This window comes from Aquarana catesbeiana, linkage group LG13, assembly GCF_042186555.1.
Source record: "Aquarana catesbeiana isolate 2022-GZ linkage group LG13, ASM4218655v1, whole genome shotgun sequence".
NCBI lineage: Eukaryota > Metazoa > Chordata > Amphibia > Anura > Ranidae > Aquarana > Aquarana catesbeiana.
This window is the reverse complement of record NC_133336.1, coordinates 918,633-943,616: the sequence shown is the minus strand read 5'-3', so window position 1 is coordinate 943,616 and position 24,984 is coordinate 918,633. Positions and strand designations below refer to the sequence as shown.

Sequence of the window (24,984 nt, the reverse complement as noted above, 5' to 3'; positions counted from 1 at the left end):
CACTGAGCTGTCAGCGGCGGCCTCTCTGTGTGGGGGGAGGGGCGGGTGCAGAGGACACAGCCGACAACGGAAGCCCCATTGTAACGCTACGGGTGACGTCACTTCCCATTCACTGTCGGCTGTGTCCTCTGCAGAGCTTCCCCTGCTGGAGATCGGGTCGGATTGGCTTCAGAAAAGGGTTAGATAGGTCAGTTTTCGATCGGGGTGTCTGGAGATTCGGGGATTTTAGTGTTAGGGTGGACTTCCCCTTTAATAAATGAAATTATAAAATTCTCTGATTCTCTCTGTGGAATTATAATATTTGTTTAATGATCCGAATCATAAATACTTTTTCCCAGCACTGTATGGGGGGCGGGTGTTGTGCGGTTCACCTGACATTCCCGTTCTGAAGGATTTATAAGAACTCCCCATACATGAGATCACCTTCTACCCGCCAATCATTACATCATCAATCAGCGATGACATCACAGATGTCTTTATTGTAATAATTTACATCGTCTCTGGTGGGGGAGGGGCAATGGTGGCTCTATGGACAATAATTGCCCCGATCTGATAGGCCGGGGGATGTACTGACACGAGTCGCCCCGATCTGGGTGTTCTGAAATGGAAGATTGAGGAATAAGTGACAGTCTATGGCCGCCAGCGAGGAAACGTTAAAAGTCGAAGGCCAACTTCCTGGGAGTCATGAATTGTCGGACCGCCTCCTCTGTCACTTGTCTCCGCCTCTCCTGGAGCTCTGCGATCATTGGCTGCAACGTCTCTATGAGGATCTTCTTCAGTTCTCCCGTCAGCAACGCCCCACTGGAGTAATCCTATAATACGAGGGCGAGAGGTCATCAATCCCACTACACCGAACCGTTCCCGGTCCCTCCCCCACGAACCGTTCCCGGTCCCTCCCCCACAAACCGTTCCCGGTCCCTCCCCCACAAACCGTTCCCGGTCCCTCCCCCACAAACCGTTCCCGGTCCCTCCCCCACAAACCGTTCCCGGTCCCTCCCCCACAAACCGTTCCCGGTCCCTCCCCCACAAACCGTTCCCGGTCCCTCCCCCACAAACCGTTCCCGGTCCCTCCCCCACAAACCGTTCCCGGTCCCTCCCCCACAAACCGTTCCCGGTCCCTCCCCCACAAACCGTTCCCGGTCCCTCCCCCGAACCGTTCCCGGTCCCTCCCCCACAAACCGTTCCTGGTCCCTCCGCCGAACCGTTCCCGGTCCCTCCCCCACAAACCGTTCCTGGTCCCTCCCCCGAACCGTTCCCGGTCCCTCCCCCACAAACCGTTCCCGGTCCCTCCCCCACAAACCGTTCCCGGTCCCTCCCCCACAAACCGTTCCCGGTCCCTCCCCCACAAACCGTTCCCGGTCCCTCCCCCACAAACCGTTCCCGGTCCCTCCCCCACAAACCGTTCCCGGTCCCTCCCCTGAGCCGTCCCTCCCCCACGAACTGTTCCTGGTCCCTCCCCTGAGCCGTCCCTCCCCCGAACCGTTCCTGGTCCCTCCCCCACAAACCGTTCCCGGTCCCTCCCCTGAGCCGTCCCTCCCCCACGAACCGTTCCTGGTCCCTCCCCTGAGCCGTCCCTCCCCCGAACCGTTCCTGGTCCCTCCCCCACAAACCGTTCCCGGTCCCTCCCCCACAAACCGTTCCCGGTCCCTCCCCCACAAACCGTTCCCGGTCCCTCCCCCGAACCGTTCCCAGTCCCTCCCCCACAAACCGTTCCCGGTCCCTCCCCCACAAACCGTTCCCGGTCCCTCCCCTGAGCCGTCCCTCCCCCACGAACTGTTCCTGGTCCCTCCCCTGAGCCGTCCCTCCCCCGAACCGTTCCTGGTCCCTCCCCCACAAACCGTTCCCGGTCCCTCCCCTGAGCCGTCCCTCCCCCACGAACTGTTCCTGGTCCCTCCCCTGAGCCGTCCCTCCCCCGAACCGTTCCTGGTCCCTCCCCCACAAACCGTTCCCGGTCCCTCCCCCACAAACCATTCCCGGTCCCTCCCCCACAAACCGTTCCCGGTCCCTCCCCCACAAACCGTTCCCGGTCCCTCCCCCGAACCGTTCCCGGTCCCTCCCCCACAAACCGTTCCCGGTCCCTCCCCCACAAACCATTCCCGGTCCCTCCCCCACAAACCGTTCCCGGTCCCTCCCCTGAGCCGTCCCTCCCCTGAGCCGTCCCTCCCCTGAGCCGTCCCTCCCCCACAAACCGTCCCCGGTCCCTCCCCCACAAACCGTCCCCGGTCCCTCCCCCACAAACCGTCCCCGGTCCCTCCCCCACAAACCGTCCCCGGTCCCTCCCCCACAAACCGTCCCCGGTCCCTCCCCCACGAACCGTTCCTGGTCCCTCCCCCAAACCGTTCCTGATTCCTCCCCTGAGCCGTCCCTCCCCCACGAACTGTTCCTGGTCCCTCCCCTGAGCCGTCCCTCCCCCGAACCGTTCCTGGTCCCTCCTCCCCGAACCGTCCCCGGTCCCTCCCCCGAGCCGTTCCTGGTCCCTCCCCCCTGAACCGTTCCTGGACCCTCCCCCCCGAACCGTCCCTCCCCCGAGCCTTCCCCGGTCCCTCCCCCGAACCTTTCCCGGTCCCTCCCCCCCGAGTCTTCTCCGATCCCTCCCACGAACCTTTCCCTCCCCCCAAGCCTTCCCTGGTCCCTCCCACAAACCTTTCCCGGTCCCTCCCCCGAGCCTTCCCCGGTCCCTCCCCCGAGCCTTTCCCGGTCCCTCCCCCGAACCTTTCCCGGTCCCTCCCCCCCGAGTCTTCTCCGGTCCCTCCCACGAACCTTTCCCTCCCCCCAAGCCTTCCCCGGTCCCTCCCCCGAGCCTTCCCCGGTCCCTCCCCCGAACCTTTCCCTCCCCCGAGCCTTTCCCGGTCCCTCCCCCCCGAGCCTTTCCCGGTCCCTCCCCCCCGTGCCTTTCCCGGTCCCTCCCCCCCGTGCCTTTCCCGGTCCCTCCCCCCCGTGCCTTTCCCGGTCCCTCTCCCCCGTGCCTTTCCCGGTCCCTCTCCCCCGTGCCTTTCCCGGTCCCCCCCCCCCGTGCCTTTCCCGGTCCCCCCCCCCCCGTGCCTTTCCCGGTCCCTCCCCCCAGCCTTTCCCGGTCCCTCCCCCGTGCCTTTCCCGGTCCCTCCCCCGTGCCTTTCCCGGTCCCTCCCCCGTGCCTTTCCCGGTCCCTCCCCTGTGCCTTTCCCGGGCCCTCCCCCAAGACTTTCCTAGTCCCTCCCCCAAGACTTTCCCGGTCCTTGACTGCACCTTCCCTGGTCCCTCCCCCTCTCCTTCTACATGATAATAAGATCTTTCCATTTTAATGACATTCCATATATTACACTCTGTGATGTCATCACCGGGTCTCTGTGCTTCTCTATGCAATGCAGGCAGATCATGGCTGGTGGGAGGGGCCATCAGGGAGCTGTACATCACTTCCTGATAACATCCCAGCCCCCGCCTTGAGAGCGTTTTGCAATACAAGCAAAATTGTTAAATAAAGTTTGTCTTGATATACAAGCGATGTCACAACTGAGTATAAAAGAGAAGAGGGCGCCTCGAAGTGTAGTATTATGACGACATTTAATGAAGGAACAACATTTAGTGACTCACATGAATGATGATTAATAACAGTCACAAGTCTGGAGACTTCCGGGGGAAGATGTCCACATAGACCATCCCCCGCACCGCCATTAATGTCGTCCCCTCCGCACTGCGCTCCATCCCGATTGGAGACTGACAGGTGAGAGTCGCGGTGTGGGGGATGGTTTTCCCCGGATGTCTCCCCCAATCATCATTCATGTGAGTTGCTGAAAGTTGTTCCTTCGATCAATGTCACCAGATTGCTACACTTAGAGGCGCCCTCTTCTCTAATCTTCTATGGACTATAAACTGAAGGATTTATAAATAAATGATTGTGGAACGAATGATGATCGTAATCCGAGGTGTCACTGAACTCCTCCCAAGAGCCCTCAGTCCTGATACAAACAGTGGGAGGAGTTATGCAAATATCAAATGCTTTAATGGGTTGGTGTCAGTCTGGAGGAGTGGGCGGTCCTAGGCAGGCTGTGTTGGCATAGGTAACGCCCACATGTGATGCTGAGTCTCCATGATTGACAAAACCGAAATCCAATGAATGTAAGGGGCGGGGCCAGGGACAGCCAAGCTGGGGAGGAAAGAGCTAGATGTTGCCGGACATCCTGCAGCCAGAATATGGGGCGGGGCTCTATCTGAATTGCTGCAGCTTCTAATGCACATTGTGAGAAGCTCAGAGTGTTCAGTGACATCAGGGGGCCCGGAGGTCAGACTCAGGGGGGGAGGGGCCCGGAGGTCAGACTCAAGGGGGGAGGGGCCCGGAGGTCAGACTCAGGGGGGGAGGGGCCCGGAGGTCAGACTCAGGGGGGGAGGGGCCCGGAGGTCAGACTCAGGGGGGGAGGGGCCCGGAGGTCAGACTCAAGGGGGAGGAGCCCGGAGGTCAGACTCAAGGGGGGAGGGGCCCGGAGGTCAGACTCAAGGGGGGAGGGGCCCGGAGGTCAGACTCAAGGGGGGAGGGGCCCGGAGGTCAGACTCAAGGGGGGAGGGGCCCGGAGGTCAGACTCAAGGGGGGGTGGGGCCCGGAGGTCAGACTCAAGGGGGGAGGGGCCCGGAGGTCAGACTCAAGGGGGGAGGGGCCCGGAGGTCAGACTCAAGGGGGGAGGGGCCCGGAGGTCAGACTCAAGGGGGAGGGGCCTGGAGGTCAGACTCAAGGGGGAGGGATGTAGGGAGGAGTTAATCATGTGACCAAGGTCAGTGTAGTAATAGGAGGGGCCTCCCTGTATATAGGGGCACAGATTGGATGATACAGAAGGGGGCGTGGTTTCTGGATCTGACAGACGGGGGGCGCTCTGAGCCTGGAGTTATGGACGCCGTACATGAGCGCACACCTGAGCCCCAATAATCTATAGGACACACCCCCCTCGGGGGTCCGCCCCCTCCATTGTTACCTGTCGTATCTTCTCCAGCTTCTCATCGTCCTCCAAGAAGAAGGTCAGGTACATAAAACACACGTCCACCTCACAGTTGCCGCCATGTTTGCGATGTTCTTCGATGGTGTCCTTCCCTCCAGAGAAGGCGTGTTTATTTATCTGCAAGAGAAGAGAATGTCAGGAGGAGTTCCCCTTTAAATGATCTTTGCTGGAAAACAACAATTTGCACTATAAAGCCTTTGTGTGATAGTAATGGGGGAGGGGAGGTGTAGTAGTTTGTCTCTGCTCCTCCCACAATGAGACTCCTCCCACCCCTTCTGACAATACAATAGTTTCCCCTTTCCACTAGTTAATCCTTATTTTCTGCATCCACCGTACAGCACATACTCCATGCAGTGTATCCTCCCAGCCTAGTACTGAGCGCAGCACATACTCCATGCATTGTATCCTCCCAGCCTAGTACTGAGGGCAGCACATACTCCATGCAGTGTATCCTCCCAGCCTAGTACTGAGCGCAGCACATACTCCATGCATTGTATCCTCCCAGCCTAGTACTGAGGGCAGCACATACTCCATGCAGTGTATCCTCCCAGCCCAGTACCGAGCACAGCACATACTCCATGCAGTGTATCCTCCCAGCCTAGTACCGAGCACAGCACATACTCCATGCAGTGTATCCTCCCAGCCCAGTACCGAGCACAGCACATACTCCATGCAGTGTATCCTCCCAGCCTAGTACTGAGCGCAGCACATACTCCATGCAGTGTGCCCTCCCAGCCCAGTACTGAGCGCAGCACATACTCCATGCAGTGTATCCTCCCAGCCTAGTACCGAGCACAGCACATACTCCATGCAGTGTATCCTCCCAGCCCAGTACCGAGCACAGCACATACTCCATGCAGTGTATCCTCCCAGCCTAGTACTGAGCGCAGCACATACTCCATGCAGTGTGCCCTCCCAGCCCAGTACTGAGCGCAGCACATACTCCATGCATTGTATCCTCCCAGCCCAGTACCGAGCACAGCACATACTCCATGCAGTGTGCCATCCCAGTACTGAGGACAGCACATACTCCATGCATTGTATCCTCCCAGCCCAGTACCGAGCACAGCACATACTCCATGCAGTGGACCCTCTTCATCATTCCCGGCATCTCTAAAAGGCAACGGGACAATACAGTGCAGTGAGCATGTGCAAGGATTACATCATCAGTGGCTGTCCAATGGTTGAATGGCTGCTTGTGAAGCCGAAGGTAGCGGGGGAGGGGATACTGGTAGGGGGCGGAGCCTACACTGGAGAAGAGAACACTTGTACGTACCTTATGACACACCCCCACCTGGACCACATGTGAGGGGGAGGGGCGGAGTTTAGGGGGAAGGACTTACCTTGGTCTTGATCTGTTTGGCGGTATCGGTCAGGAAGATGGAGGAGTTGGGGTCGCTGGCGCTCATTTTGGTCTGCGCCCCCTGCAGGGCCGGGAAGAAGGTGGAATGCAATAAGGCCGGTTTAGGGTAATTGATCCTCGGAGCCACATCTCGGGTCATCCGAAAATACGGATCCTGGAAGAGAGGAAACCATGGCAACCCACAGGCAAGAGACAGGACGGGGGAGGGGCAGGCAAGAGACAGGACGGGGGAGGGGCAGGCAAGAGACAGGACGGGGGAGGGGGGGCTCGTACCTGGTTGATGGCGTGGAGAGAGGGCGGGGCTCGTACCTGGTCGGGGCGGAGTTAGGGGGTGGGGCTTGTACCTGGTCGGGGGCGTGGCTCGTACCTGGTTGGGGACGGGGCTCATACCTGGTCGGGGCGGAGTCAGGGGGTGGGGCTCGTACCTGGTCGATGGCGTGGGGAGAGGGCGGGGCTCGTACCTGGTCGGGGCGGAGTCAGGGGGCGGGGCTCGTACCTGGTCGGGGGCGAGTGTTGTACCTGGTCGGAGTCAGGGGCGGGGCTTGTACCCGGTCGGGGCGGAGTTAGGGGGCGGGGCTCATACCTGATTGGGGACGGGGCTCATACCTGGTCGGGGGCGTGGCTCGTACCTGGTCGATGGCGTGGGGAGAGGGCGGGGCTCGTACCTGGTCGGGGCGGAGTCAGGGGGCGGGGCTCGTACCTGGTCGGGGGCGGGTGTTGTACCTGGTCGGAGTCAGGGGCGGGGCTCGTACCCGGTCGGGGGCGGAGTTAGGGGGCGGGGCTCATACCTGATTGGGGACGGGGCTCATACCTGGTCGGGGCGGAGTTAGGGGGTGGGGCTCGTACCTGGTCGGGGGCGTGGCTCATACCTGGTTGGGGACGGGGCTCATACCTGGTCGGGGCGGAGTCAGGGGGTGGGGCTCGTACCTGGTCGATGGCGTGGGGAGAGGGCGGGGCTCATACCTGGTCGGGGCGGAGTCAGGGGCCGGAGCTTGTACCTGGTCGATGGCGTGGGGGAAAGGGCGGGGCTCGTACCTGGTTGGGGGCGGAGTCAGGGGCGGGGCTCGTACCTGGTCGGGGCGGAGTCAGGGCTCGTACCTGTTTGGGGTGGAGACGGGGCGGGGTTTGTACCTGGTCGGGATGGGGTCAGAGGCGGGGCTCATACCTGGACGGGGCAGTCAGGGGGCGGGGCTCGTACCTGGTTGGGATGGAGTCAGGGGGCGGGGCTCATACCTGGTCGGGGCGGAGTCAGGGGGCAGGGCTCGTACCTGGTCGATGGCGTGGGGAGAGGGCGGGGCTCGTACCTGGTTGGGGCGGAGTCAGGGGCCGGAGCTTGTACCTGGTCGATGGCGTGGGGAAAGGGCGGGGCTCGTACCTGTTTGGGGGCGGGGCTCGTACCTGGTTGGGGCGGAGTCAGGGGCAGGGCTCGTACCTGGTTGGGGCGGGGCTCGTACCTGGTCGGGCGGAGCTCGTACCTGGTCGGGGCGGAGTCAGGGCGGGGCTCGTACCTGGTCGGGCGGAGTCAGGGGCGGGGCTCGTACCTGGTCGGGGCGGAGTCAGGGGGCGGGGCTCGTACCTGGTCGGGCGGAGTCAGGGGCGGGGCTCGTACCTGGTCGGGGCGGAGTCAGGGGGCGGGGCTCGTACCTGGTCGGGGCGGAGTCAGGGGCGGGGCTCGTACCTGGTCGGGGCGGAGTCAGAGGGCGGGGCTCGTACCTGGTCGATGGCGCAGGGAATGAGGCACTGGATGTCTTTCCTGCCGTTGAAGATCTCAGGGAAGGAGCTGCTGAAGGACGGGGCGGCCTGGATGGCGGGAAAACTGATCTTCCCTGAAAACACAAGACACGGGTCAGGAGGTGACAGCGTTATCTACACCCCAACATTGTATTAGCACCTCCCCCCCCTCCTTCCACTATGGAGGGAGACGACAAAACACAACAACTGCAGTGCGGGGAATGTATGTTCTGTGTACATCTCCCCCACCGCACAGGACCCTCCGCCCTCATTGGACGGGTCCAGTCATTGTTATCACTCCCCCAAATGGATCCAACAAATGTGGGCGTCACCGACACCAAAGTGCATGGGAGGGAGGGGGAGGGGGAAAAAGAAGAAAGGAAGAAGGAGTGAAGAGGAGGGGAGGAGCCATCTCGCTGATCAATAAGGAGGCTGAGGGGGAGGAGCCAACACATTGATCAATAGGGAGGCTGAGGAGGTGAGGGGGAGGAGCCATGAATCTCATGTATGATCAGAATGGTGGAAATCTGTGGATAATGATTGGCTGTGGATATCATACATCGGGGGATGGGATCTCTGATCACTTTCCTCTCCGGGTTCCTGTGTCCCCGCCCCCGGGATCCCACCATTGGACGATGTCTTACCGATACAATCGCTGTCTGTGAAGCCGAATATTCCTTTCACCTGGTTGAAGGTGACGTGTTTCTGGACCTGGACCACATTCCGGTAGAATCCGGGACTCGACCTTCAGAGAAAAGAACAAAAAAGTTCACAATGTATCCAACCCGCCACCACAGTGATGTCATCTATGACCTGCAGCCAATCAGGTGTGTGGGGGAGGGGTGGTTTGTAGTTCTCCCCCAGTGATCCCGCCAGTAACACCGCTCAGTCCCTGCACTGTGTCTATGGGGGAGGGGTCCCTCGGATCTTCTCCATACATGGAATGAAATGTCTTCTATAGGCCGGCACAGAACTGGAGTGTAAATTCTAGGCGGCTCCTACAACGGTGTCGGGAGATCCTCCCACCCAGGAGGGGCGGGGTCATTGTGTGGGCGGATCATGTCCCTCCCACTTTGCAGTGCCGAACTCGGCATCTATAAGACAGAAGCGGGTGAGAATCCTCCACCATTCTCCTCCATCAAACCCCCGACCCGTCCCACCGGGAACCAGGGACCGCCTCCTAAATATGGGGGACTACTACTACTACTATCAATACTGGAACTACTACTATCATCATCACCAGAACTACTATTAGTTGATCTGCTGGAATATTAAGGAGGGTCCTGATGAAGCTCATGTGATGTGAGTGAAATGCATTGGATATCGCAGCGTCATGTGACCCCGAGCCGTCCCATCAGACCTCCCCCACAGAGTCTGCACTGAGGATTGGAGGACGGCTCCGGAGTTTGGACTGCAAAGATCACATGACAAATCGTTCTCCATGATTTCCAATGACTTCCATTCATATCGGTCCGCCCTCCATGCGATTCGATGTCTACAGACCTCAATGGCAAATCCTCAAGTAGCATAGAAATCGTATCTGAATAATACAGAGAGGATTTCAGTACAACTTTGTAACCCCAAACCTCAAACCTTCTATGTTTTCATTGGTTAATATCAAAGTCCTACAAAGTACTTCTGATCCCAAATCGCAGTAAAATCGACTTTGATGTCACACAAATGTGAAAGAGACCTCAACTGTCACATCCGCCCCACAGATACCGGAGAATGGAGGAGATCGGGAGAGAGTTCCCGGGACGTTCGATGTGGGGAGGTCCTTCGATCCCGACTACAACATTCCCTCCTCCTCCACAACTCAGAATGTCGCCCTTTGTGATCATCAATACGGAATGTTCCTTTAGAGCCTCAAATCTTCTGAGAATTTCCAATCAGTTTGGAATCTCCTCACCGAATGTCCAAACCTCGATCGTCATGTGTACCTGGAATCCGGATCTACGATCGTCACCGAGGAGCCGACTCCTCCATCACCGACGAGCCGACTCCTCCATCACCGACGAGCCGACTCCTCCATCACCGACGAGCCGACTCCTCCATCACCGACGAGCCGACTCCTCCATCACCGACGAGCCGACTCCTCCATCACCGACGAGCCGACTCCTTCTCATCACCGACTCCTTCTCCATCACCGACGAGCCGACCCCTCCATCACCGACGAGCCGACCCCTCCATCACCGACGAGCCGACTCCTCCATCACCGACGAGCCGACTCCTCCATCACCGACTCCTTCATCACCGACGAGCCGACTCCTCCATCACCGACGAGCCGACCCCTCCATCACCGACGAGCCGACTCCTCCATCACCGACGAGCCGACTCCTCCATCACCGACGAGCCGACTCCTCCATCACCGACTCCTCCATCACCGACGAGCCGACTCCTCCATCACCGACGAGCCGACTCCTCCATCACCGACGAGCCGACTCCTTCTCATCACCGACTCCTTCTCCATAACCGACGAGCCGACTCCTCCATCACCGACGAGCCGACTCCTCCATCACCGACGAGCCGACTCCTCCATCACCGACGAGCCGACTCCTCCATCACCGACGAGCCGACTCCTCCATCACCGACGAGCCCACTCCTCCATCACCGACGAGCCCACTCCTCCATCACCGACGAGCCCACTCCTTCTCATCACCGACTCCTTCTCCATCACCGACGAGCCGACTCCTCCATCACCGACGAGCCGACTCCTCCATCACCGACGAGCCGACTCCTCCATCACCGACGAGCCGACTCCTCCATCACCGACGAGCCGACTCCTCCATCACCGACGAGCCGACTCCTCCATCACCGACGAGCCGACTCCTCCATCACCGACGAGCCGACTCCTTCATCACCGACGAGCCGACTCCTTCATCACCGACGAGCCGACTCCTTCATCACCGACGAGCCGACTCCTCCATCACCGACGAGCCGACTCCTCCATCACCGACGAGCCGACTCCTCCATCACCGACGAGCCGACTCCTTCATCACCGACGAGCCGACTCCTTCTCCATCACCGACGAGCCGACTCCTCCATCACCGACGAGCCGACTCCTCCATCACCGACGAGCCGACTCCTCCATCACCGACGAGCCGACTCCTCCATCACCGACGAGCCGACTCCTCCATCACCGACGAGCCGACTCCTCCATCACCGACTCCTTCATCACCGACGAGCCGACTCCTTCATCACCGACGAGCCGACTCCTCCATCACCGACGAGCCGACTCCTCCATCACCGACGAGCCGACTCCTCCATCACCGACGAGCCGACTCCTTCATCACCGACGAGCCGACTCCTTCATCACCGACGAGCCGACTCCTTCTCATCAACGACGAGCCGACTCCTTCTCATCAACGACGAGCCGACTCCTTCTCATCAACGACGAGCCGACTCCTTCTCATCAACGACGAGCCGACTCCTTCTCATCAACGACGAGCCGACTCCTTCTCATCAACGACGAACCGACTCCTTCATCACCGAGGAGCCGACTCCTTCATCACCGAGGAGCCGACTCCTTCTCATCACCGACTCCTTCATCACCGACGAGCCGACTCCTCCATCACCGACGAGCCGACTCCTCCATCACCGACGAGCCGACTCCTCCATCACCGACGAGCCGACTCCTTCATCACCGACGAGCCGACTCCTTCATCACCGACGAGCCGACTCCTTCATCACCGACGAGCCGACTCCTTCATCACCGAAGAGCCGACTCCTCCATCACCCACGAGCCGACTCCTTCATCACCGACGAGCCGACTCCTTCATCACCGACGAGCCGACTCCTTCATCACCGACGAGCCGACTCCTTCATCACCGACGAGCCGACTCCTTCATCACCGACGAGCCGACTCCTTCATCACCGACGAGCCGACTCCTCCATCACCGACGAGCCGACTCCTTCATCACCGACGAGCCGACTCCTTCATCACCGACGAGCCGACTCCTTCATCACCGACGAGCCGACTCCTTCATCACCGACGAGCCGACTCCTTCATCACCGACGAGCCGACTCCTCCATCACCCACGAGCCGACTCCTCCATCACCCACGAGCCGACTCCTCCATCACCGACGAGCCGACTCCTCCATCACCGAGGAGCCGACTCCTTCATCACCGAGGAGCCGACTCCTTCATCACCGACGAGCCGACTCCTTCTCATCACCGTGTGGTGAAGGTTTGGTGTTTCCCTTCACTTCAGTATAATTTACCATTTTCTTCCACACCTCCCCCACCACGTCTCCAGGATCCCCTCCACACCGGGATCCCCTCACCCCACCACAGGACCCCCTCCCCCACGCTGGGATCCCCCTCCCCCACACCAGGATCCGTCTCACATTTCATTTTTCAGATAATATTTTTCTCCTTTTTAATACTATTTTTTTATACACAGAAAATAAGAAGACAAATCATCCACCAATCACAAAATGTTCTGCAATTAAATCACTGAAAACAGAAGATATAATGATTGGATGTCCCTCCCCTCCCCCCTCCGCAGATCTCAGCGTCACCTGCAGAATAATTACCGTCACTGAACCGATATAATGAGGACACCTGCTGGACATCTCCAGGAACTGCACCGATATAATGAGGACACCTGCTGGACACCTCCAGGAACTGCACCGATATAATGAGGACACCTGCTGGACATCTCCAGGAACTGCACCGATATAATGAGGACACCTGCTGGACATCTCCAGGAACTGCACCGATATAATGAGGACACCTGCTGGACACCTCCAGGAACTGCACCGATATAATGAGGACACCTGCTGGACACCTCCAGGAACTGCACCGATATAATGAGGACACCTGCTGGACACCTCCAGGAACTGCACCGATATAATGAGGACACCTGCTGGAGATCTCCAGGAACTGCACCGATATAATGAGGACACCTGCTGGACACCTCCAGGAACTGCACCGATATAATGAGGACACCTGCTGGACACCTCCAGGAACTGCACCGATATAATGAGGACACCTGCTGGAGATCTACAGGAACTGCACCGATATAATGAGGACACCTGCTGGACACCTCCAGGAACTGCACCGATATAATGAGGACACCTGCTGGACACCTCCAGGAACTGCACCGATATAATGAGGACACCTGCTGGAGATCTACAGGAACTGCACCGATATAATGAGGACACCTGCTGGAGATCTCCAGGAACTGCACCGATATAATGAGGACACCTGCTGGACATCTCCAGGAACTGCACCGATATAATGAGGACACCTGCTGGACATCTCCAGGAACTGCACCGATATAATGAGGACACCTGCTGGACATCTCCAGGAACTGCACCGATATAATGAGGACACCTGCTGGACATCTCCAGGAACTGCACCGATATAATGAGGACACCTGCTGGACACCTCCAGGAACTGCACCGATATAATGAGGACACCTGCTGGACACCTCCAGGAACTGCACCGATATAATGAGGACACCTGCTGGACACCTCCAGGAACTGCACCGATATAATGAGGACACCTGCTGGACACCTCCAGGAACTGCACCGATATAATGAGGACACCTGCTGGACACCTCCAGGAACTGCACCGATATAATGAGGGACACCTGCTGGAGATCTCCAGGAACTGCACCGATATAATGAGGACACCTGCTGGACATCTCCAGGAACTGCACCGATATAATGAGGACACCTGCTGGACACCTCCAGGAACTGCACCGATATAATGAGGACACCTGCTGGACACCTCCAGGAACTGCACCGATATAATGAGGACACCTGCTGGACATCTCCAGGAACTGCACCGATATAATGAGGACACCTGCTGGACACCTCCAGGAACTGCACTGATATGAGGACACCTGCTGACACCTCCAGGAACTGCACCGATATAATGAGGACACCTGCTGGACATCTCCAGGAACTGCACCGATATAATGAGGACACCTGCTGGACACCTCCAGGAACTGCACCGATATAATGAGGACACCTGCTGGACACCTCCAGGAACTGCACCGATATAATGAGGACACCTGCTGGACACCTCCAGGAACTGCACCGATATAATGAGGACACCTGCTGGACATCTCCAGGAACTGCACCGATATAATGAGGACACCTGCTGGACACCTCCAGGAACTGCACCGATATAATGAGGACACCTGCTGGACACCTCCAGGAACTGCACCGATATAATGAGGACACCTGCTGGACATCTCCAGGAACTGCACCGATATAATGAGGACACCTGCTGGACATCTCCAGGAACTGCACCGATATAATGAGGACACCTGCTGGACATCTCCAGGAACTGCACCGATATAATGAGGACACCTGCTGGACACCTCCAGGAACTGCACCGATATAATGAGGACACCTGCTGGACACCTCCAGGAACTGCACCGATATAATGAGGACACCTGCTGGACACCTCCAGAGAACTGCACCGATATAATGAGGACACCTGCTGGACACCTCCAGGAACTGCACCGATATAATGAGGACACCTGCTGGACACCTCCAGGAACTGCACCGATATAATGAGGACACCTGCTGGACACCTCCAGGAACTGCACCGATATAATGAGGACACCTGCTGGACACCTCCAGGAACTGCACCGATATAATGAGGACACCTGCTGGACACCTCCAGGAACTGCACCGATATAATGAGGACACCTGCTGGACATCTCCAGGAACTGCACCGATATAATGAGGACACCTGCTGGACATCTCCAGGAACTGCACCGATATAATGAGGACACCTGCTGGACACCTCCAGGAACTGCACCGATATAATGAGGACACCTGCTGGACACCTCCAGGAACTGCACCGATATAATGAGGACACCTGCTGGAGATCTCCAGGAACTGCACCGATATAATGAGGACACCTGCTGGACATCTCCAGGAACTGCACCGATATAATGAGGACACCTGCTGGACATCTCCAGGAACTGCACCGATATAATGAGGACACCTGCTGGACATCTCCAGGAACTGCACCGATATAATGAGGACACCTGCTGGACACCTCCAGGAACTGCACCGATATAATGAGGACACCTGCTGGACACCTCCAGGAACTGCACCGATATAATGAGGACACCTGCTGGAGATCTCCAGGAACTGCACCGATATAATGAGGACACCTGCTGGACATCTCCAGGAACTGCACCGATATAATGAGGACACCTGCTGGACACCTCCAGGAACTGCACCGATATAATGAGGACACCTGCTGGACATCTCCAGGAACTGCACCGATATAATGAGGACACCTGCTGGACACCTCCAGGAACTGCACCGATATAATGAGGACACCTGCTGGAGATCTCCAGGAACTGCACCGATATAATGAGGACACCTGCAGACACTCTACATTCTATTTCCATTAATTATTCACTTTCCAGCTTCTGCAGGAAGTGGTGGTTATAGCCCCTCCCCCCTCCTCTGGGTATTTGTTGGACTTCTTTATGACTGCAGAACATGGAGTTTGTATTCTGAGCCTTCTGGCCGTGTTCTCCTCCAATATAAACAGTCTGCACTATATCTATAGAGCAGGAGAGGCAGCGCAGTGATGAGCTCCTTTGTCACTCTGCTCTCCCCTCCTATCAGCATGCTCCTCCCTCTCCCAGTCTGAGCTCTGCTGTACAGAGGTTGATCCCAGGTCACACATTGTATGATCGGAGTCGATCTGTAGGGAGGACTCACCCCATGTATTGGAGATCGGAGAAGATGAAGGTCTTGTTGACGTCGAAGCCGCAGGCGATGATATCTCGGACGTTCTCCAGAGTGTATTGATAAGCCGTCTCTATGGTCAGATCCTTCCACAGATACTTCTCATCGTCCGTCATCTGCACCACCAGCGGGACATTGAAGACTTCCTGTAACCACCTACAAAGGGAGGAGAAGAGTCAGTGTGTGCCGCCGGCGCCCTCTATGTACAGAGATGGGAGGTGACGGGGGAGGGGCATTACTTGGTGAAGATGAACGGGACGAGATGTCCGACATGCATGGAGCCGGAAGACGGACCCCGTCCGGTGTACAGATAGAACGGCTTCCCCTTCTCCACCGAGTCCAGGATCTGGTGCATGTCCCTGGGGGAGGAAAACAGACATCATGAGGGGGAGGGGAGAGGAGAGAGGAGAGGAGGAGTGGAGAAGGGAGGGAGGGAGGAGGAGGAGGAGAGGAGAGGAGAGGAGAGGAGAGGAGAGGGGAGGGAGGAGGGGAGGAGGAAGGGAGGAGAGGAGAGGAGAGGAGAGGAGAGGAGAGGAGAGGAGAGGAGAGGGGAGGGGAGGGTAGGAGGAGAGGAGAGGAGAGAGGAGGGGAGAGGAGGAGAGGAGAGGAGGAGAGGAGAGGAGGAGAGGAGAGAGGAGGGGAGGAGTGGAGAAGGGAGGGAGGGAGGACAGGAGGAGAGGAGAGGAGGGGAGAGAGGGGGAGGAGGGGAGGGGAGAGGAGAGGAGAGGAGAGGGGGGGAGGGGAGGGGAGGGGAGGGGAGAGGAGAGGAGGAGGAAGGGAGGAGAGGAGAGGAGGGGAGGGGGAGGAAGGGAGGAAGGGAGGAGGGAGGGAGGGAGGAGAGGAGAGGAGAGGAGGAGAGGAGAGGAGAGGAGAGGAGGGGAGGAGGGGAGGAGGGAGGAAAGGAGAGGAGAGGAGAGGAGGAGGAGAGGAGAGGAGGAGGAGAGGAGAGGAGGAGGAGAGGAGGAGGGGAGGAGAGGAGGAGAGGAGGAGGGGAGGAGGAGAGGAGGAGGGGAGGAGGAGAGGAGGAGGGGAGGAGGAGAGGAGGAGAGGAGAGGAGAGGAGAGGAGAGGAGAGGAGGGGAGGGGGAGGAAGGGAGGGAGGGAGGAGGGAGGGAGGAAGGGAGGAGGGAGGGAGGGAGGAAGGGAGGAAGGGAGGAGAGGAGGGGAGGAGGAGAGGAGGAGAGGAGGGGAGGAGGGGAGGAGGAAGGGAGGAGGGAGGAGAGGAGAGGAGAGGAGGAGAGGAGGAGAGGAGGAGAGGAGGAGAGGAGGAGGGGAGGGGAGGAGAGGAGAGGATACCCCGAGCATACACTTATCTCTTTACAAGTTTTTTCTGCTTACACAAAAATTCTGCACCAGACTTCACTATTGAGCGTCACGCATTAAGTGATCAATAAAAATATAAATTTATATAAAATGTGCTCCGCTGTACATATAATAAAAGAGAAATGGGCTCAGCAAACCGGAAATGAAACCAAAAACTGCGATCGATAAAAGAAACAATATTACAACGTCTCATCAATAATCTCCCGGATGATCTGTGACCGTCCCCAATCCACATGCGCTGCAATCTGCTGGAGAATACAATGTGACCCCTCCCCCAGCCATCATCCCGGGGTGTGCCCTCACCTTATGACCTCCATTAGGAAAGGTCAGACAAGAGTTACTCACCCCACCCTCCCAAAATAAAACTTATCATTAGGTGCCCTGATGATGTCATACTGACAAAACATGTTGGGTGGAGCGAGCCAGGAGAGAGAGGGCTGTCCTCATCTGATCTGTGTGGTTTTCCTGTGTCAGAGCGATCCCAGGCTCACAGCGGTACATTGTACACAGAGGTTGTTCATAATTCCATCCATTGTGAGGGATATCTTACCAGCTTTCCAATAAATCTGGTTCCAGCAATGAGCACTACAAGATCTTCTTTTCTTTCAGCAGAGAGCACTACGGGATCTTCTTTTCTTTCAGCAGAGAGCACGACGGGATCTTCTTTTCTTTCAGCAGAGAGCACTACGGGATCTTTTTTTCTTTCCACGGTGAGCACTATGGGATCTTCTTTTCTTTCCGCAGTGAGCACTATGGGATCTTTTCTTTCCGCAGTGAGCACTATAGGATCTTTACTTTCCGCAGTGAGCACTATAGGATCTTTACTTTCCGCAGTGAGCACTATAGGATCTTTACTTTCAGCAGTGAGCACTATAGGATCTTTACTTTCCGCAGTGAGCACTATAGGATCTTTACTTTCAGCAGTGAGCACTATAGGATCTTTACTTTCAGCAGTGAGCACTATAGGATCTTTACTTTCAGCAGTGAGCACTATAGGATCTTTACTTTCCGCAGTGAGCACTATAGGATCTTTACTTTCAGCAGTGAGCACTATAGGATCTTTACTTTCAGCAGTGAGCACTATAGGATCTTTACTTTCAGCAGTGAGCACTATAGGATCTTTACTTTCAGCAGTGAGCACTATAGGATCTTTACTTTCAGCAGTGAGCACTATAGGATCTTTACTTTCAGCAGTGAGCACTATAGGATCTTTACTTTCAGCAGTGAGCACTATAGGATCTTTACTTTCAGCAGTGAGCACTATAGGATCTTTACTTTCAGCAGTGAGCACTATAGGATCTTTACTTTCAGCAGTGAGCACTATAGGATCTTTACTTTCAGCAGTGAGCACTATAGGATCTTTACTTTCAGCAGTGAGCACTATAGGATCTTTACTTTCAGCAGTGAGCACTATAGGATCTTTACTTTCAGCAGTGAGCACTATAGGATCTTTACTTTCAGCAGTGAGCACTATAGGATCTTTACTTTCAGCAGTGAGCACTATGGGATCTTTACTTTCAGCAGTGAGCACTATGGGATCTTTACTTTCAGCAGTGAGCACTATAGGATCTTTACTTTCAGCAGTGAGCACTATAGGATCTTTACTTTCAGCAGTGAGCACTATGGGATCTTTACTTTCAGCAGTGAGCACTATGGGATCTTTACTTTCAGCAGTGAGCACTATAGGATCTTTACTTTCAGCAGTGAGCACTATGGGATCTTTACTTTCAGCCTCAGGTTCACACAGAGATGAGACTTTTGTTTCTGCTAGTGAGTTAACCCTTGCAGCACTAAGTGTCATGTGGTAGTGGGAGGAGCCTCCATTAGGAAGGAATCTGCTGGGATATCTGGTCCTTTCCTAATGGAGGTCCTAAGGTGAGAGCACACCCAGGGTGAAGGTGTCAGGGCGGGGGGGGCTGTGTATAGGAAGGTGTCAGGGCGGGGGGGGCTGTGTATAGGAAGGTGTCAGGCTGGGGGGGGGGGGGGAGGGCTGTGTATAGGAAGGTGTCAGGCGGGGGGGGGGGAGGGCTGTGTATAGGAAGGTGTCAGGCTGGGGGGGGGGGAGGGCTGTGTATACGAAGGTGTCAGGCCGGGGGGGGGGGAGCTGTGTATAGGAAGGTGTCAGGCGGGGGGGGGGGGGGGGGCTGTGTATAGGAAGGTGTCAGGCCGGGGGGGGGGGGAGCTGTGTATAGGAAGGTGTCAGGCGGGGGGGGGGGGAGGGCTGTGTATAGGAAGGTGTCAGGGCGGGGGGGGGGCTGTGTATAGGAAGGTGTCAGGGCGGGGGGGGGGCTGTGTATAGGAAGGTGTCAGGCTGGGGGGGGGGAGGGCTTTGTATAGGAAGGTGTCAGGCCGGGGGGGGGGGGGGCTGTGTATAGGAAGGTGTCAGGCCGGGGGGGGGGAGGGCTGTGTATAGGAAGGTGTCAGGCCGGGGGGGGGGGGGGGAGCTGTGTATAGGAAGGTGTCAGGCCGGGGGGGGGGGGGTTTGGGGCTGTGTATAGGAAGGTGTCAGGCGGGGGGGGGGGGGGAAGGGCTGTGTATAGGAAGGTGTCAGGCCGGGGAGGGGGGGAGCTGTGTATAGGAAGGTGTCAGGCCGGGGGGGGGGGAGCTGTGTATAGGAAGGTGTCAGGCCGGGGAGGGGGGGAGCTGTGTATAGGAAGGTGTCAGGCCGGGGGGGGGGGGCTGTGTATAGGAAGGTGTAAGGCGGGGGGGGGGCTGTGTATAGGAAGGTGTCAGGCCGGGGGGGAGGGCTGTGTATAGGAAGGTGTCAGGCGGGGGGGGGGGAAGGGCTGTGTATAGGAAGGTGTCAGGCGGGGGGGGGGAAGGGCTGTGTATAGGAAGGTGTCAGGCGGGGGGGGGGGGGAGCTGTGTATAGGAAGGTGTCAGGCGGGGGGGGGGGAAGGGCTGTGTATAGGAAGGTGTCAGGCGGGGGGGGGGGGAGGGCTGTGTATAGGAAGGTGTCAGGCGGGGGGGGGGGGAGGGCTGTGTATAGGAAGGTGTCAGGCGGGGGGGGGGGAAGGGCTGTGTATAGGAAGGTGTCAGGTGGGGGGGGGGGGGGGGGGAAGCTGTGTATAGGAAGGTGTCAGGCGGGGGGGGGAGGGTTGTGTATAGGAAGGTGTCAGGCCGGGGGGGGGGGGCTGTGTATAGGAAGGTGTCAGGCGGGGGGGGGGGGGGGGGGAGGGCTGTGTATAGGAAGGTGTCAGGCGGGGGGGGGGGAGGGCTGTGTATAGGAAGGTGTCAGGCGGGGGGGCTGTGTATAAGAAGGTGTCAGGCGGGGGGGGGGGGAAGGGCTGTGTATAGGAAGGTGTTAGGCGGGGGGGGGGCTGTGTATAGGAAGGTGTCAGGCGGGGGGGGGGGGAGGGCTGTGTATAGGAAGGTGTCAGGCGGGGGGGGGGGAGGGCTGTGTATAGGAAGGTGTCAGGCGGGGGGGAAGGGCTGTGTATAGGAAGGTGTCAGGCGGGGGGGAAGGGCTGTGTATAGGAAGGTGTCAGGCGGGGGGGGGGGAGAGGGCTGTGTATAGGAAGGTGTCAGGCGGGGGGGGGGGGAAGGGCTGTGTATAGTAAGGTGTCAGGCGGGGGGGGGAGGGCTGTGTATAGTAAGGTGTCAGGCGGGGGGGGGGGGGCTGTGTATAGGAAGGTGTCAGGCGGGGGGGGGGGGGGGAGGGCTGTGTATAGTAAGGTGTCAGGCGGGGGGGAAGGGCTGTGTATAGTAAGGTGTCAGGCGGGGGGGGGGAGGGCTGTGTATAGTAAGGTGTCAGGCGGGGGGGGGGGGCTGTGTATAGGAAGGTGTCAGGCGGGGGGGGAGGGCTGTGTATAGGAAGGTGTCAGGCGGGGGGGGGAGGGCTGTGTATAGGAAGGTGTCAGGCGGGGGGGGGGGGGGGGGAGGGCTGTGTATAGGAAGGTGTCAGGCAGGGGGGGGCTGTGTATAGGAAGGTGTCAGGCGGGGGGGGGGGAGGGCTGTGTATAGGAAGGTGTCAGGCGGGGGGGGGGGGGGGAGGGCTGTGTATAGGAAGGTGTCAGGCGGGGGGGGGGGGGGGGGCTGTGTATAGGAAGGTGTCAGGCCGGGGGGGAGGGGGGGAGGAGGGGGGGAAGGTGTCAGGCCGGGGGGGGAGGGGGGGGAAGGTGTCAAGGTGTCGGGGGAAGGGTTGGACCTCCTCGGCTCTATTTTTAGCCTGTTGTTTGTTTTCGGCGTCCTCGGCCGTCAGTCACCGATTGGAGGACACAGGTGTCTCTGTTCTCACCTCTGTCATCAGTAAGGGGGTCACATGACTTCATTCCTCCAATCACTGGGGAGAATTCCCTTCACTTCCTGTCCCAGAGAGGAAGTCCCCCCCCCTCCCCCCATGGGTGACATGTAATATATAGCAGTCCAGGAGGATTCCTACCGGTGAGAGAAGAAGATCCCCCGGCGCAGGAAGTGGTGGGCTCGCTGACCGCACACTCGTTCTATCCGACCAATCAGATCCTCATCAATCTTACTGCTTCCAAAACGAACTACAAAAAAAACACAAAAAACAACTTAAGAAAGAAAGAAAAAAAAAAAAAAAACACCGCAGTGTCCCCAATACAGGAAGTGAGGAGCGGGGACACCGACCCAACAATCAGACCAATCAGTGATAATATATTATCAGGAAGAGCTGGGGAGAGGGGCGGAGTCTCTGCTGGGAGGGGGAGTCTCTGCTGGGAGGGGGAGTCTCTGCTGGGAGGGGGAGTCTCTGCTGGGAGGCGGAGTCTCTGCTGGGAGGGGGAGTCTCTGCTGGGAGGCGGAGTCTCTGCTGGGAGGCGGAGTCTCTGCTGGAAGGGGGAGTCTCTGCTGGAAGGGGGAGGCGGAGTCTCTGCTGGAAGGGGGAGGCGGAGTCTCTGTTGGAAGGGGGAGGCGGAGTCTCTGTTGGAAGGGGGAGGCGGAGTCTCTGTTGGAAGGGGGAGGCGGAGTCTCTGCTGGGAGGGGGAGGCGGAGTCTCTGCTGGGAGGGGGAGGCGGAGTCTCTGCTGGGAGGGGGAGGCGGAGTCTCTGCTGGGAGGGGGAGGCGGAGTCTCTGCTGGGAGGGGGAGGCGGAGTCTCTGCTGGGAGGGGGAGGCGGAGTCTCTGCTGGGAGGGGGAGGCGGAGTCTCTGCTGGGAGGGGGAGGCGGAGTCTCTGCTGGGAGGGGGAGGCGGAGCCTCTGCTGGGAGGGGGAGGCGGAGCCTCTGCTGGGAGGGGGAGGCGGAGCCTCTGCTGGGAGGGGGAGGCGGAGCCTCTGCTGGGAGGGGGAGGCGGAGCCTCTGCTGGGAGGGGGAGGCGGAGCCTCTGCTGGGAGGGGGAGGCGGAGCCTCTGCTGGGAGGGGGAGGCGGAGCCTCTGCTGGGAGGGGGAGGCGGAGCCTCTGGTGGGAGGGGGAGGCGGAGCCTCTGGTGGGAGGGGGAGGCGGAGCCTCTGCTGGGAGGGGGAGGCGGAGTCTCTGCTGGGAGGGGGAGGCGGAGTCTCTGCTGGGAGGGGGAGGCGGAGCTCTATGAACTCACCGATCAGCTTGTCATAATCCACCCCCTTGGCACTGCCGGTCTGAACCGTCCACGGATCCACAAAGTCATCGCCGTCCTCAGCCGGGGGCAGACCATTGTTGGCGGTGGGGGCGGAGTCTGTCGGGGGTGACCCCGCCTTGTATTCCTGTCCGGTGGACGATTTATATTCCAGTTTCAGAGAAAGGAGGAGCTTCACCGCAGCATCGATCTCATCCTACAGAGGGGGGGAGGGGGAGAGAGGAAAATATTAGAGGAGATTCAGCCAATGAGACGGCTCACATTCCGCCCCCCTACACGTCTCGTCTCCGGGTTGGAGGAATGAAGAGGATCATGATGATGGATAAAGAAGGAGGTGATTAGCGCCCGCCCACATACCCCCCAGGACTTTAGCTCCTCCCCTTCATTTGATGTCAGATAGAGCCCCGCCCCATTTCCTGGGTGATGGATATCCAGCATCATCTAGCTCTTTCCTCCCCAGCCTGACTGTCCCTAGCCCCGCCCCTTTCATTCATTGGAAGGAATACCACAAAGGGTGGGCTCCATACAAATACAGCCTGCCTAGGACCGCCCACTCCTCCAGATTGACACACACCCATCAGGCATTGTGATATTTGCATAACTCCTCCCACTGCTGGCATCAGGACTGAGGACTCCATAGAGGAGGTCGGGGGCTGGGATGTTATCAGAAAGCTATGTACAGCCCTCTTCCTGGCCCCTCCCACCAGCCATGATCTGCCCCCTGCAGGCCCCACCCACCAGCCATGATCTGCCCCCTGCAGGCCCCTCCCACCAGCCATGATCTGCCTGCATTGCATAGAGAAGCACAGAGACCCGGTGATGATGTCACACCTTTGTAGCTTGCTGTGATTTGAGGGTTCGGAGGCGCTCCCCCTGCGCTGTCACCTTGTTATAGAGATGGAGAGGAGTGTCGGGATCGGCCATCTTCACTATCTGAGGAGAAGAGAATCTCATGATCATATATGATGGCGGTAAAAGTGCAGCTCAGCCACCCCCCACCCTCATAGATAGTCACCTCCTGACTGGTGTGGGGGCACCTCGTCTTACTGCCCCCCAAAACCAATATCCAATCATCACATATATATACACCCCCTTCTATATACAGTATATATACACCCCCCTTCTATATACAGTATATATACACCCCCTTCTATATACAGTATATATACACCCCCCTTCTATATACAGTATATATACACCCCTCTATATACAGTATATATACACCCCCCTTCTATATACGGTATATATACACCCCCCTTCTATATACGGTATATATACACCCCCCTTCTATATACAGTATATATACACCCCCTTCTATATACAGTATATATACACCCCCCTCTATATACAGTATATATACACCCCCCTCTATATACAGTATATATACACCCCCCTTCTATATACAGTATATATACACCCCCCTCTATATACAGTATATATACACCCCCTCTATATACAGTATATATACACCCCCCTTCTATATACAGTATATATACACCCCCCTCTATATACAGTATATATACACCCCCCCTTCTATATACAGTATATATACACCCCCCTTCTATATACAGTATATATACACCCCCCTCTATATACAGTATATATACACCCCCCCTTCTATATACGGTATATATACACCCCCCTTCTATATACGGTATATATACACCCCCCTCTATATACAGTATATATACACCCCCCTTCTATATACGGTATATATACACCCCCCTTCTATATACAGTATATATACACCCCCGCTATATACAGTATATATACACCCCCCGCTATATACAGTATATATACACCCCCCGCTATATACAGTATATATACACCCCCCGCTATATACAGTATATATACACCCCCCGCTATATACAGTATATATACACCCCCCTCTATATACAGTATATATACACCCCCCCTTCTATATACAGTATATATACACCCCCCTCTATATACAGTATATATACACCCCCCTTCTATATACAGTATATATACACCCCCCTCTATATACAGTATATATACACCCCCCTCTAAATACAGTATATATACACCCCCCTCTAAATACAGTATATATACACCCCCCTTCTATATACAGTATATATACACACCCCCCTCTATATACAGTATATATACACCCCCCTTCTATATACAGTATATATACACCCCCCTTCTATATACAGTATATATACACCCCCCTTCTATATACAGTATATATACACCCCCCTCTATATACAGTATATATACACCCCCCTCTATATACAGTATATATACACCCCCTCTATATACAGTATATATACACCCCTCTATATACAGTATATATACACCCCCCTCTATATACAGTATATATACACCCCCCTCTATATACA

The 24,984-nt window shown here is 57.2% G+C and overlaps 1 protein-coding gene across 1 annotated transcript; it reads right to left on the bottom strand.

Annotated features, from left to right (window-relative positions):
- Window positions 1–459: 459 nt before the first annotated feature.
- On the bottom strand, window positions 460–23,554 carry WARS1 (tryptophanyl-tRNA synthetase 1). Its single transcript, XM_073610128.1, has 10 exons — window positions 23,453–23,554; window positions 22,604–22,817; window positions 21,493–21,601; window positions 16,029–16,148; window positions 15,763–15,945; window positions 8,703–8,803; window positions 8,041–8,153; window positions 6,308–6,481; window positions 4,941–5,081; window positions 460–812 (listed from the first exon to the last, which is right to left on the bottom strand). The coding sequence occupies exons 1-10, from the start codon at window positions 23,543–23,545 to the stop codon at window positions 654–656; spliced, it is 1,407 nt and encodes a 468-aa protein (XP_073466229.1). The 5' UTR covers window positions 23,546–23,554; the 3' UTR covers window positions 460–653.
- Window positions 23,555–24,984: the final 1,430 nt, after the last annotated feature.

Excerpts from the sequence above, each read along its gene's own strand:
- WARS1 (XM_073610128.1), bottom strand. The coding sequence starts at position 23,545 with ATGGCCGATCCCGACACTCCTCTCCATCTCTATAACAAGGTGACAGCG. Across the intron at positions 8,804-15,762 it reads TCCGATCTCCAATACATGGG|GTCGAGTCCCGGATTCTACC; the intron begins GTGAGTCCTCCC and ends TTTTCTCTGAAG. Across the intron at positions 813-4,940 it reads AGCTGGAGAAGATACGACAG|GATTACTCCAGTGGGGCGTT; the intron begins GTAACAATGGAG and ends CTCGTATTATAG.